This window comes from Geospiza fortis, unplaced genomic scaffold (assembly GCF_000277835.1).
Source record: "Geospiza fortis unplaced genomic scaffold, GeoFor_1.0 scaffold54, whole genome shotgun sequence".
Classification (NCBI taxonomy): Eukaryota; Metazoa; Chordata; class Aves; order Passeriformes; family Thraupidae; genus Geospiza; species Geospiza fortis.
Window position 1 is genome coordinate 4555198 of NW_005054301.1, and position 13868 is coordinate 4569065.

Sequence of the window (13868 nt, forward strand, 5' to 3'; positions counted from 1 at the left end):
CTCAATTTCTCTTTGAAAAATACCTTTGCACTAACAGGAATGATGGGAAGCGGAGCCAGAGGAAGAAACAACAGCTCAGAAAACCTCCATTGCTGAAGGGTACTGAACAAGCCCAGGTTCTGCTGCCACCAACACCAGTAGAAAAACTACCAGCAGTGGCATCACTCTAGAGGAAGTGTCAGCAGGATGAGCTCACTGGCCTATGGCTCTATCCTTGCCTGAACTGACAAACCCTTTGCACCCCAGCATCATCAACTACAGATGGCCTGACACTGCACAGCCCATACTTGGTGTGAATAGGGAGAAAATAACACCTCTTAGGAAGGCCTCAAAGTATTAAAATCTTAATAAATATTTCCTCCATAATTCAATACAAAAGATTGTTAAGAGACTTTTAAAAATAAAAGCATTAAGTTCCAATATGAAACAGATTCATAAAAATACACTTTGCCCATCAAACATTTTACAAGCAATGAAGTCTTAGAAAGAATGTGATCTCTACCTTTACTTCTACCTACAGACAGGAAGGTGTGCATCCAGTTAAGAGGAGGAACAAGAGAGGTGTCCACCATGGAGAAGGCAAAAGAGAAGAGAAGAAAAGGAGGAAGCATAAAAAACCAGAAAAATACATCACCAGCCATACTTATAAAAACAAGGAAACGAGCAAATTTATCTAGCAGCCAAAACAAACAAAACACAATGTCAAGGGAAAAGCAAGAGACACACCACAACTAAAACACAAAGCAAAGCTTAAACCACTGACAGTACAATCAGCAGCTGCCTGGTTAAGCTTTAATTTGATTTTCTACTGAGAAATGCAAACTGCTCATGCAATACCACGCCAGTGATATGCCTCAATCCACGTCAAATTCAAAACAGCAAAGGCAACAACAGACTAGGACAGGAAAAAAATAAATCTCATGGTAATATATTTGCTAAACACATCTCACCTACCAGAGCTAATGTATTTGTATATAATGTTGACATTGCACATTTACTCACACATATACATTTACATATTTTATATCCATCATATTTTTATAGACAGTAAATATTTATCAAAAGGCAATATCTGTGAGTTTGTTGGCAAGAAAAGAGAAGCCACTATTCCCTGATGTGTTATAGATAAACAAGGGTGGCTGAAGTTGCCAGAAGCCAATAGTTTTCACATTTTTGCCAGATGAGGGAGTATAGAAAGTGCTGATGACTGGCCTGAATAGGTCATGCAAGTCTTCATGAGCCAGCTGGGTTGCAACTTGTAATTTAAATGTCCAAGTGCAATTGTTTACATAATCCAGTGCTAAATCACAGACCACTACAAAGAAATGTTCAGTGTTTTTGAGAATGAAAGTGGCCATCAACTGTTCTGATCACTTTCCAACATGCTTTCCTTTGCCAAAACAGCTTGCCATACTCAACTGAATCCTGAGCAACTATGACATGCTGAAGGGACCTGGCTGCTGGATGATCCTTCAATAAGCACAACCTCTGAGCCATGAGCCCAGCTGAACAGTAAGTGGGGACACAGAAGGAGCCCAACGCTTTCCAGAGTCTAGTCAAATGCTCCACGTGCCAAACACTGTGGTCTTGACATACATCTATAAAAAGCCTGATTTTCCTACCTTTCCTACCACACAGGGATGTTATGCAGTACAGAAACTGTTAAGTAAGCCCCTACTTCACTTCTGGTTGTTATCTAACCTTTCATGACCTCAGAGCAGACATCTGCCTTGAAAAACAGAATAAAAACTGAGTATGTCTCAAGTCTTTCTACATTTCACTGAGATACATAGAAATTACATCTGTTTCACTCAAGCACCTAATTAATCTTTAGCCTACAGTGGCACTGTGCACTATCTTATTCCTTTGACTGTCTATCCTCAGATACACGCTTACTTAATGCCAAAAAAACTTTTGGATACATCTAGTCTAGGAAAGCTTCATCAGGCTTTAGAGTCAAAACTTACATTTTCTTCCCATAGGCCAAACACTTGGTCTGGTCTTCCTAGTGTACCACTTGCACACACCATGCATTAAGTCTTACGCCGTTTCACTCCTGCGTTCACAAGACCAGAAGGCATCAGGAGTGCTGCTAACTCCTGTGCACCCGTATCAGTAAGACACTGGCACTGTCAGAGGCAAACAGAGCCACAATTCTCCTTGCTTTACCTGTTCTCACCAGCTTCTTACTCCACACCTCACCGTGCAAAATGGGACTAATTACTCCATCCTGTCACAGACAACAGGTCTGTACCTCTGTGCAGGCTGAAATATTAAAATGTGATCTCTGATCTGGGCCTAGATTGCATTTGTAGCTCAATATGGGGTTAGCCTTGTTGTTCTTCTCAACCATTTTGTTCTGTAAGTATTTGAGTATTTTAAATTGCAGACACAGGACTTGCAGGCCATTATATGCAAATTTCCTCAGGATTTATAATGAGTTAGGATCATGCCACAAGGGTTATTAATATACTTTTTGTAATAATTGTACTCTTAAAATAAAGACCAACGTTGAAGTCTACATTTAGTAAGCAGAAGTGGGAGTCATTACAGCTGGCACAAGAAGAAAGAAATGGCAAGATAAAGTAGTTAGTGGGCTGCCTGGAAGAGGGATGCATACCTTTTTACCTTCCATGGAACCATTTCATGCTCCCTCCTGGGTCACTGAGTCCCAGGTTGACAAGAAGCCTTGGCTCATGGGACACAGAGGCAAAAATGCAAATGGCTTGACTGGCACTCTATAAGTTTAGCTGCTTTTGTTATGCAAAGCCCAGCCCAGAAATGCAGCGGGGGCAAAGCTCCTTCATGATCAGTGATAGAAACAAAGAAAGAGTGGAAGGACTTACCTTGTTCACCCATCATCAGGTGTGAGAAGCCTGAGAGAGAGAGAGAGACAGACAGAGGAAGTAAGAGAAAAAGAACAAAACTGAAAAAGAAGCAGTAATATCCATGCACACTGGTCACAGTCCAATACCTGTCAGGATTGGAGCTCACATACTTGAACTAGACCAAGTATGGTTGTAGCACAAACATTAGCAGGCACTGCTTCCCACACTGAGCAGGAAAGCATCTGTCACTGGTAGAAAAAACCTGCTGCTCATTGCAGAGTTGTGTCTGAGGTTCAGCACATCCCTGGGAGGTGGCTCCAAAGGCACTGCACACCACTGTAACTAAATGGGCTATGGAAGCCAAGGTCTGCAATGACAATCTGCTGTGAGCTGCTGTTCCTCTGGAGAGATACAGAAATAACTTCTCCTCAGCTAGAGACTTTAAATTCAAGATTGCAGTGGTCAGTAAAAGGGATGCCATGATCACACCACACCTGCTTCAGATGAATCCTCTGGTCTAAATGCATACACACACACAAAGCTATCATTATTGAACATGTGGCTTCATTGTGCACTTTTAGGAGCCTATCAACACTATTCACACTTACTAATTAGACACCAGTACACCAGACATAGCAAGGACTAAAAAAAATCACCTGTAACCTATTTAAATACACCTCCAGACCCTTTCTGGGAAGAACTTCAGTTTCCTCAGACAGTGTGCTACTTTATGGCTCTATAGCTAAAGCTACTCTTCATAATTGAAGTTTCATAATTGAAGGTAAAGCCAGAAGGCAGCAGAGTTCCTCTGAGCAGAGACAGTCATTGTCAGCTCTGCAGATGAGGCTGTAGTGTTTACTTGGGCTGCTCCCCTCTAATAATTCTTTCTGGCATGAACCTTGTTTGTTTCAATCAAATTCTACATCTAGGCCAATTTTCAAATAGGTTTACTGTACTGTATTCACACAAATATTGTTTAGGTATTTCTGTATATATATCCATGCCCAAGACATTAAGCATGAAGTGACCCATTAATCAATTTTGTGACACAAGACATCACAGAACTAACATAACAAAAATCAAGTCCTACACACTCAAGCCATGAGGGACCCCTTTCATACTTGCTTCCCTGACCAACTTCCCTTAGCTTGATTCCTTCTCACATCTCCTACCTCTCATAGCACTTAATATGGCAGGGCCTTTGATGCACATACACACCCCACACCCACATTTTAAGTCAGTTTCTTAATCAAACAGGGCTGTGACTTTTTAATTTCACGGAGGCTGAGAGGTCAAATGAATTTATTAGGATGAGAATTTTCAACAAGCAGCTTGCTGAGTTTGAATTTGTTTATTCCTTTCTCTTTTATCGTTTTCCTTTGCGTTGGCTGAAGAAATCTAAAATCCAGATCATCCTAAGAGTATGTTCACCCACAGAGAACTTCAAGCCAGATAAGGGGATTAATAATTGTACAGTCTAAGGAATGCAAATACCTTAATGTTCTTGAAGATTATTGTGGATTTAGAAAAATAATCAGAAACATAACATAGGTTTAGATTCTTTTAGGTCTTTTAGCTATAAATAAACCTAGCAGATTTGATACTGTAGGACACTTCTGGTTTAATTTACAAGATATAATTCAGTGAATCATTTGCTCTGCTAGGAGAGTGGGTTGAATTTTTGTCTCTATTTTTGGCTACTGACCCCATCATTCTTGACAGGCAAATCTTAGGTCTGATCAAAGGGACACTTGAAAGTCACCATAAAAGGCAGGAAGACAAAAGTATAATTGTTAGGACCTATAATGCACAGAATCCCTGTACCAATGCCAAAAAAGTGAAAAGGGGCCAGAAGATGTCAGTGTGACATGCAGCAGAAGCTGGCTGAACAGGGAGGGGACATCAGATCCAAAGTGGAGATGAGGATCCTGAGGCCTTGTACACTGTGGGAAAGGAAAGTCACACCTAAGAGGCCCACCAACAACAGGTGCAGCTACTGGGGATGGCAGGGGTTTTGTCCACTTGGACACAAAGAGAAATTCCCAAAGAAGGTTCAAAGCAAGGGTCTACATTAAACACCATAAATCACACCAGAAAAAGATGCATTTTCTCTCCACCAGCCACAGAGGAGCTTTAAAAATCTCAAAAGGTCAGGAAAGTCAGCACCCCTTTGTGTTCTTATCCCCAGAAGGCCAGTGCCACATGCCCTATCTGTCAGGCACATCAGCCAGATGCATCCCCACAAGCCCTCTGCCTGAGTTGAGGAGCGAGCACACCCCCAAAGAAACACAATGTTGTGGTCCCTAATTTCACCTTGGTTCAAATACCTGTAAAAGGAAGTATCCCTAAGAAATATTCTGGCATTTTCTGCTTCTTCACAGATGTGAAACACCACAGCAGCCATGGTACTGGTATTGTATGTATCTCTCAATCTTCTAGTCCCAACTCGACCATGAAAGCAGGGAGATTAATGAAAAATAATGCCCTTCCCCCCACCCACCCCAATGCTATTTTTTTTCCTTTTTTAAAACAGGAAGAAAAAGGAGGGTGGACTTGGAGACAGAACAAAATAACAGTATTGTATCATATGTTGTCCATAGACAGAGACCCTTATTTTAACAAAGAATACCAACAGAATTCCAGATTCATTATTAGATAAAACTAAAATATAAATAATGAAATAAAATATCAGCTTTTCTCATCTGAAAATATTCCTGCCTTGCATTTTAAAGTAAGAGTGAAAATGAGTGTATTTATCTCCAACTAAATGTCATTAACAACCAAAACCTTCAACCATTGAGATATAAAATCTGTGACATTTGCAACATGTGTAACAAAGGCCTCAAATCAGTCAGAGTAAAATCGACATGGAAAATGTGAACTGACATAGTTGTCTCACCTTTACATCAGTTTCAAGACATGACAAGATACTAAAACAATTTTCAAATCATAAAAGTCAAAGCCACCTCGAGGTGGAAAGCAGTAACACTTGCTATTGGACTGTAAGAAACTAATGTGGCATCCAACAAACCAATGCAAGAGCTGTACAAATTGTTCAGACCTGCAAACTAGACAAGCTTTTTCCAGATCAATGGGGACACCTATCACCATGCTGTTTGGGCAGCAGTCATAAAGACAAGCAGATTTTTCAGCAGGCTCAGGATACAAATGAACTCATTAGGCCCCAATGCACATTATTCACATATTCTACCATCAGAATGTTTGTGCCAATAGGCATCCCATTTCAGAAGAATCCTATAAGAAAATCTGATTTTCCACCTAAACCCAGGTGAAACACATTTTCCTTTGAATCTTCGATTTTTTCAACAAGAAACTTTGACTATAGCCTCAGCTATAAGGAAACCCAGCCAGTGCAGAACTTGGAAAAGGTTGATAAAAATCTGCATGAGCTGTAGTAGCCAAGGGGTTTCATGCTTTTTCTAAACCAATCTAGTCATCCTTATAATAATTTACTGGCTGAACAGAAGGGCTGCCCAACAAAAATGGTGTGTAGTAAGTAGTCTGGAAAAGGTTTAGGAAAACCTCAGAATAAATGGCTCATCTGCCTGTAAAAAATGTTATGTCCAAGTAAAGAATATGGTGAGTTTCTATTCCTGAACTTCAAACATGAGTGGTAGTAAGGACAAGCGCATGGCTTCAGAAGAAAACTCTCGACAGGTTTTTTAGATAAACATCTGCTTGTACTCAGCCTCTCGAGGCTCAGCTTCTTTGAACATTCAGCAATAATGTGAAGAGAAAGCAGTCTGTTTCTTCAGAACATCAGTTTGTTATTAAACTAATATGTCCATTGCTGAGGGCAGACAGACCCAAACTCTGCTCTCTGGCCATGATTTATGCCTGCCACAACTGACTTCTCCTATTTAGGTCTGGGAAGTTTTTTAATATTTCTCTAACCTACTACCCAGTCAGTATTATTTTCTTAAAGTTTAAAATTAAGCTCCCTTGATTTCAAAGATTTCAAACTACTTTTGCTCCCAAACATTTCAAACTATTTTTTTTAATATTGTAAACCATCTCCTTTCTATATCAAAACAGTAAAATTAAGTGGCTGTAATTGTACAAAGTACCAAGGGCTAACACTGGATACTTATGAAGCCAGAAGGACATTTTTAAAAGTAGCTTCAGAGTACAAATGATATGGAAGAGCAATGTAGTTAAACAGCAGTCCTCATCTTTAAGGGTTTGCTAGGGGCAATTTTCAGTGTGGAGGAGAAAATATGGGAAACCTTGGAAACAGTTTGAATCCTGCTTCCTCCTACCCCATTACTACTTAGCACTTAAAATGGAAAATAAAGCTACAAAACATAAGAAGGTGAGGATAGCACAAAACACAGCTGAGAGTGACAAGTGATTGCAGCGATAAAGAAAGATAGACTTGTTCATCTAGTTAATTATAGCTTGTCCTGTGCTACTGGGCCCATGATCTGGGGGTGTGCACGTGTGCGTGGGTGTGCACGCACTGCTGAATTGCTCTGTTATGGCAGGCAGCCTCAGTCTTTCCCTTTTAATGATGCTACCAAAATGATTAGCCCAAAAGCTCTTAATGAGTGGGAAAAGAGACTGCTGGGCAGCAGCAGCAGCAGCAACCCAGATCTCCCCTGGGGCAAGTTTGCCCAGAGAGGATCTTTTTTCAGGGTATCAGGCTGCATGACCCATTCAGACAATAGCAGGGCCAGCTGCAATGTATGTCTGTGATAGGACATCAAACCCTCTAGTCCAGGATATGCGCAAAATCCTTTATGGCAAAGCTGAAGAAAGAAATCATGCAAAACAGGGACTCTTCCAGAAATAAAATGGCATCCACTATAGAGAACAGCACCCAGATGAGTACTGGAGTCTGTTGTCTTCACCTCCTTTCTGAATGTCCTAAAACTAGCAGTTCCTTAAGAAATAGGCTTTCCTCTACTCTGAGCCTCATACACCAGCCCTATTGGCAGTTCCCTTTTCCATTAGGGAAGAGAGTTGACAAGATCTTTGTCTTCCACGTGGTCTTCATAAAATAGGTATCTTGAGGTTCTCAAAAACCAAAAGTCCAAGGAAAATTCCATAAGAATCCCCAGATATCAAAAAAGAGGACATTCCAGCAGAGTCAAATGATGGGACTCAGAAGAAGCAGCAAAACTCTTGTCTTGAGAGATGTGAAGAATGGATAAAGAAACAAAATCATTCTGCAGCCTAGTTCAGACCTTTTACCTGCTAGACAGGTCAGCTCTGCCAAGAGGGTAACCTGATTTCTTGCCTGCTGCTGTACATGGGGCCTTCTCCTTCTAAGCCAGCAAAGCAGTAGCACAGGTTGGGGAGATCAGCTCTGTTTGGTTCAAGCATGACACGCACGACAGCCAAGGGGCTGCTCTCAGGCCCCAGCAGTGAGCCCAGCCGGGAGTGCAGTTTTGTTATTGTAGCCGCAGGCCCACTTCCAATCCAATTACACACAACAGCTGTGCTAGCTCCTCTTTCCCATCCCCTTTGGTCCCTCTGCTATGTAATTCCAGGATAGGTTTTGTCACTATCAGGGGCAGTAAGTCAGGGTGAATGGCATCTACTTTGAGTGATCAAAGGAATAAGAACATGAGATAGAAACCAAAGACAAAGTTGTTTACCCCAACGTCTCAGGAAACAATAGTGAAAAATACATACTATCTCCTATCACTCCCAGCAAAAACAGTATTCTGATATTCCACGCAGCACTCTCCTGTAAGTATTTGCATAGGAAGGGCTAAAAACATGGTGGTGTGTGAGAACAAACGTGCAAATGTTCCCAAAGATGACCACATGCACAAGAGAATGTGAGAGTACATGTGCAAGACCTGAGAGTGAATGCATTTTATCCGATCCACAAAATGTGTATCACTGCAAATCAGAGCACCTGATGAAGTAGGTGCAAAAGCTGGGAAAATAACTGTTAGACATGGAATACAATTCTTCAGCTTAGCAAAGATATCTCTGACAATATATATGATTGAGATAAAACCCCAATTGAGACAGAGCAGGTGAACAGGAAAGAGATTTTTCTTTATTTGTGGGAAACAAAAAAAATAGAAGTCATTGGATAAAATTCTCAAGTAACAGGTGTAGAAACAACTGAAATAAAGTACTTTCCACATTTCAATGATTAAACAATGGGACTTGTTATCACAGGATACAGTGGAGTTAAAAAATACAAGTGGATTAAGAAAAACAAAGTGGATATATCCAGAAAAAATATGCCCATCAATGACTGCAGAACACAATTTGGATGCAACATCAGGTCAGAAAGTCCTTAAATAGTAATTACCAGGAAACACCAATGTATTGAGACAAGATCTATGCTATCATAGTTTCTTAAACTTCCTCCAAAGCATCTACTTTCATAAAAAGACACTTCCAGGATAGAGGAATTCTTGTTCTCACCCCAGTGATTACTACTGGCATATTTTTGCAAATGGGTTTGCATGCAGCTAAAAACATTCACATTCCAGTGTAAGAAAATCACATTAGGGGACAGTACCTGTGCAAAGAGCATGGAAGAATCAAAATAATGGTGACACCTATGAAGAACATAAGCTCATACATATTGGCTTCAAACTCCTAATGAGTGGCACTGACAGTATGGCACAGATGGATTCTGACTCTGACCTAGTACCTTCTGCAGACAGGAAACTTCAGATGGGCTGAAACCCATCATTTTCATGGCCCAAAAACAGAGTTCTTCTTTAAGGAAGCAGAAGCCAGCATACAGGTACTGCTTAAATGACCTTATGACATGGAATAAGGGAGACCAACTATAACAGCAGACCTCAGATGAAGAAGGGAAAGAAGCATTTAAAGATGGCATTTGAAAGATTAAAGACCTGAATCAAAAATGCGTAATATGCTTATGCTTTCAATGATCTCTGCGTCTTTATGAAGGATTTGTTCAGGTAAACAAGACTCATTTTTCCTCTGGGAACTACCTAGGTAATGTCTACTTGGCTTTGCCCATTCAGTTATATGCAAACACTAGTAAGCAGTAAAATCATGACAGCCAAATGTCCAGAACTTAATCTTTTAGCCTCCTCCCCATAAGCATTTAAAAATCTCTCCTGCAATGGGAATAAGGATGATATGAATAGGAAAAGCTCTGTTTAAACTCTGGCACCACCCTCCCTAGGTATCAGTAACAGCCTCCATAATATCAAGGAACCATATTTAGTTTTTTCTCCTGCAAATATTCTTTCACTAAAAAAAAAAAAAAAAAAAAGAGAGAGAGATGGGAGAGACAGGAGCATGTAACTTGCTCTTTGATCTATTGGCCTTTTTCCAACTACTTATCTTTCAGAATCTATACCACTGGTAAAGAATAGAAGGTGCAAAGAAAGAAGCAGATACTGTGCAGAAGTGACAGAGGCATTCATTCTGGTCTGTGCTGCATGCCACTTCCCAGCCAGGCACTTAACCTCTGTACTAAGGCTCTTAAACCTTATAATATTGAGCCCCAGCAGTCATACCAGGTTGTGAACGTGAGGTGAGGCTGTAGGTATAACCCCAAAGGGAAAACTTAAGTACTGAAAGAAGCTATTTCTCCTCTACATGACACAGCAAGTCAGTGACCCAGCCGAGTGCAGACAACAACAATCCCAACTCCAGGGCGCTGTTCAAAATGTGGTGCTGGTGTTTTATTACACTTGCAGGAAAGGTGGGCTGACATCTGACAAACTTCTTTTATATGTGAAATGAGCCAGATGGGATCAAGTTGGCTCTTGAAAAGAGTATGGCAATGAGGCCCTGTTGCTGGAGTGTCCTTCTGCACAAGCACAGACCTCACAGCCAGGAAAGGCTTATGGTACGCATTTCTGTTTACTTTAAAAATAAACAACCTCTTTGCACCTTGAAGTAACTGCACCCAGCAGAATCCTGTGGTGCCCACTGCTGCCAGCCCCAGCCTATTCACAGCTACCTCCTCTTAGTGGGGAATTAGTTTGAACCAGTCTATTCAACAATAATGAATACTTATTTAATCAATGGGCTCTTTACAACCCTTCTGCTGCCTGTGGGTAGTTACCACAAGCACATAAAATCCCTAATTTGTCTTTCAAACAGTAGATGGTTAAAGTAACCATTTTGATAGGGGCCTGAGGCTCTGTCCTTGCAATATAGATAGCTGGATGGCTAAATAGGTAGAAAGTGTCTGCATAGCTTGGCAGAGGAGAAATGCAGACCCAAACCCCCCTGGAGGTCCATGTCACTGCACAATCCCACAGCAGTGCTGTGCCCCCCCAAGGCTGAGACAAGCAGAGGAATGAGACTGCCCAGGAGTAAACAGTGACAGAGCCTTGTAATGGGGTTTGGGTAATTGTCAGACTGAAAATATACAGATGATTGAGAGAACACATGAAAAAGCATTCATATGTCACTAGAAATCCACATGTGACTTAAAATCCACATGAGAAAGCACAGAGCAGTCCTGAAAACAACATGTGTGTGAGCAATGGGAAGAATAAAAAATGCACATCCAAGCATATAAATCATGAGACTACAGGGCAACAGGCAGAAGAGCACAGTCAGAGAGCAGAAGGATGGACTGCTCCATGGTGCCCACACTAACAGCAGGAGAGTCCTGTACTGGATGTGTCACCTCTGCTTGGCTCCTACCAGTGATGCTATCAGCTCCTGTACACCGGGAGATGTCCCTGATATTATTTGAGGCAATGCTCATTACTAGCATAATATCATGTGTCCTACTGTTAGAGCATAGCAAGGCCATGCTTTCCCAACTCACTCATCCTCCTCTGCCACACACATCAACATCTTCAGGATGCTGTGGAGAGACTTGTAACTCAAAGCCTTTGGTGCATGCCCTGTCGGATCCTGCCAAGACAAGAGGAAACAGGAGTTCCTGGACACCTCAGACTGGGGCACAGCTGATACAGTTTCAGCCTCATAGATAACTGAAAAGATTGCACATCGAAGTTAAGAGAGTCTTTCTTTCCAAAGGGTGCCAGGTGACATTTGCCATTTGGCCACTTCTGTTCCCACTGCTGTTGGATGAGATGCACACAGAATGCAGAAGGTCTCAGAAGAACAAAAAGGTGGCTGATGAGAGAAGCCAAAAGGCTAAATATGCCAGGAAAATACCCAAATGACAGGCCCTCCCTGCATCTCTCTGAAGTGATGCACAAGATCTGATTATCCAAGTGTAGAAAATAAGCAAATTGAACAGAGAACACATTCCAGATCCAGATAACTCATTCCAGGTTAGGTTTAGCAAAAGTTATGCAGGAAGCTGAGAAGTAAAAGAGCTTTGGCTTACCCATTATCCCATTCCAGTCAGGGCCACGATAGGTGCTTTCTTGGGCTCTCATTTCCATTTAACATAATGATAAAGCAGGTGGAACTGCCCAAGTGTCAAGTAAAAATTAATCTCTAAAGTTTCATTGGCAACAAAATGTGGACTAGAGTAAAGTAGCCTACTCCATCTAACACTTGTAGCTGAAGTTGGGGGACCCTGATCCTCTCAACAATGAGCAGCAATCTGAGGAGAGAGGTTTGGAGTTCTCTGTGGTAACATATGCTGTTGTGGGAGAACTGCACATATAAACAAGCATGCGAAACACACATTCATTTTTCCTTTTAAATCATTTGTGCTTTAGTGGGAATAAAATTTTGATATCTAAATAAGATCACACATTCAGATTCAGCCAGAAATATACTCACTGGTTTATAAAAATGTAAAATAAAACAACAACAAAAACCCCTTTTGTTAGTAGAACTGAAATTCAACATGTTATCAGTGGGAGTAACAACTGGAGTAGACTGCAGTAGGAGAAAGAAAATGACTAAACTAGTCTTTTATGCCAGACTACACAGAGATGTATCAGACATAAATTGTATATAATGCAGTTTTCAATGCCAGGTTCAACTAGCAATACAAGCAACCATTCTCAATGTAATTTTCATTAAGAAAGCATCCCTTTAACTGACCAACATAATGTAGTCTCTGAAGAGGGAAGTTTGTGACCTTTGCTATGATGAAGGCCTTCTTTCAGCAAAGCCTGTGCAGTCCAGACCTTGTGATGTCCAGCAGGATGCAGGATGAGACCTGCCTTGGTAACTTACCACCACTCCTTAAGGAACAGCCTTTCAGCTCAGAAAATTAACACTTACCTGGAATATGACTGACATCTGTTGAGGTGTGTTCATGGCAAGCAGAAGGGAGAAAAGAAAGAGAAAGAAAGAGAAGAGAAAAAAAGCCATTAGAGATGCACACAGCAACTCAGCATCCTTGCATGGAAATCAATTTCATGCAAAACCAGAAGTAATTAGGTTTGTTTGAAGGCCACCCATCTGCATCCAAGCACGCCGCCATGCAAGGGAGGAGGCACTGGCTCCCTCTCCACTGTGCATGTCAAAGTGAATCCAGCACCATATCTGTCCGGAGAGAGAGTTCCTGGAATCAGATAGAACCAAGCCACATCAGTTCCTGCAAGAATATTAGTTAAAATATTCTATGTTTTTCACACACACAAATGCAAAAGAGAGAAACAAAAACCAACCTGCCTGCAGAAGGCTTCTATAGCACATAAATTCAAGCAAGTTTCCAGAAAAATAGAAAAGAACCTGCTCCCCTTTTATAAGGGGTCATGTGAATTTATGACCAGGTGTAAGACACACAACATAGTCCCAAAGTTCAGAAGAGAGCCCATTCCTTTTCATTCTTTCTGCCCACCATCTTCCAAAAAACATCCTTCATTGCAGACAGTAGTAGAGGTGGGGGAGAACTAAGTATGGCAGAGCTCTGCACATATTGTCTTTCTCAAGATGCTAAATTCAGAAAAAGTGTAATTTGGTACTTTTTCTCTCTGTGGTATAAGACCACTTTTCAGAATCAATCACATAAATTTCAAAATAAGTCATTTAAAAAGGGAGGAGCAAGACTATGTAATTCATAGCATTGATAGCAGAGAAGGCATATATTTGAATGTACTGTCTGTTTTGGGCAGAGCCCACCAATCCCAAAGAAAGTACTTTAACCAAATGCTTCTCACAACTTTTTTAGCATCC

At 41.1% G+C, this 13868-nt stretch overlaps 1 protein-coding gene across 4 annotated transcripts in view; it reads right to left on the reverse strand.

Annotated features, from left to right (window-relative positions):
- Positions 1 to 13868, reverse strand: part of LOC102042939 (neurexin-3) — a 394756-nt gene that overhangs the window by 348949 nt on the left and 31939 nt on the right. For 2 of the 4 annotated variants that reach the window (XM_031064391.1, XM_031064380.1), the window contains exons 2-4: positions 12972 to 12989; positions 2847 to 2876; positions 503 to 514 (exon numbers count right to left, since the gene is read on the reverse strand). The exons of 1 other annotated variant lie outside the window; for it this stretch is intronic. In XM_031064391.1, coding sequence (XP_030920251.1) covers positions 503 to 514; positions 2847 to 2876; positions 12972 to 12989 — 60 coding nt within the window. The remainder of the gene's footprint in view (positions 1 to 502; positions 515 to 2846; positions 2877 to 12971; positions 12990 to 13868) is intronic. One more of the 4 variants, XM_031064385.1, reaches the window with a different exon arrangement.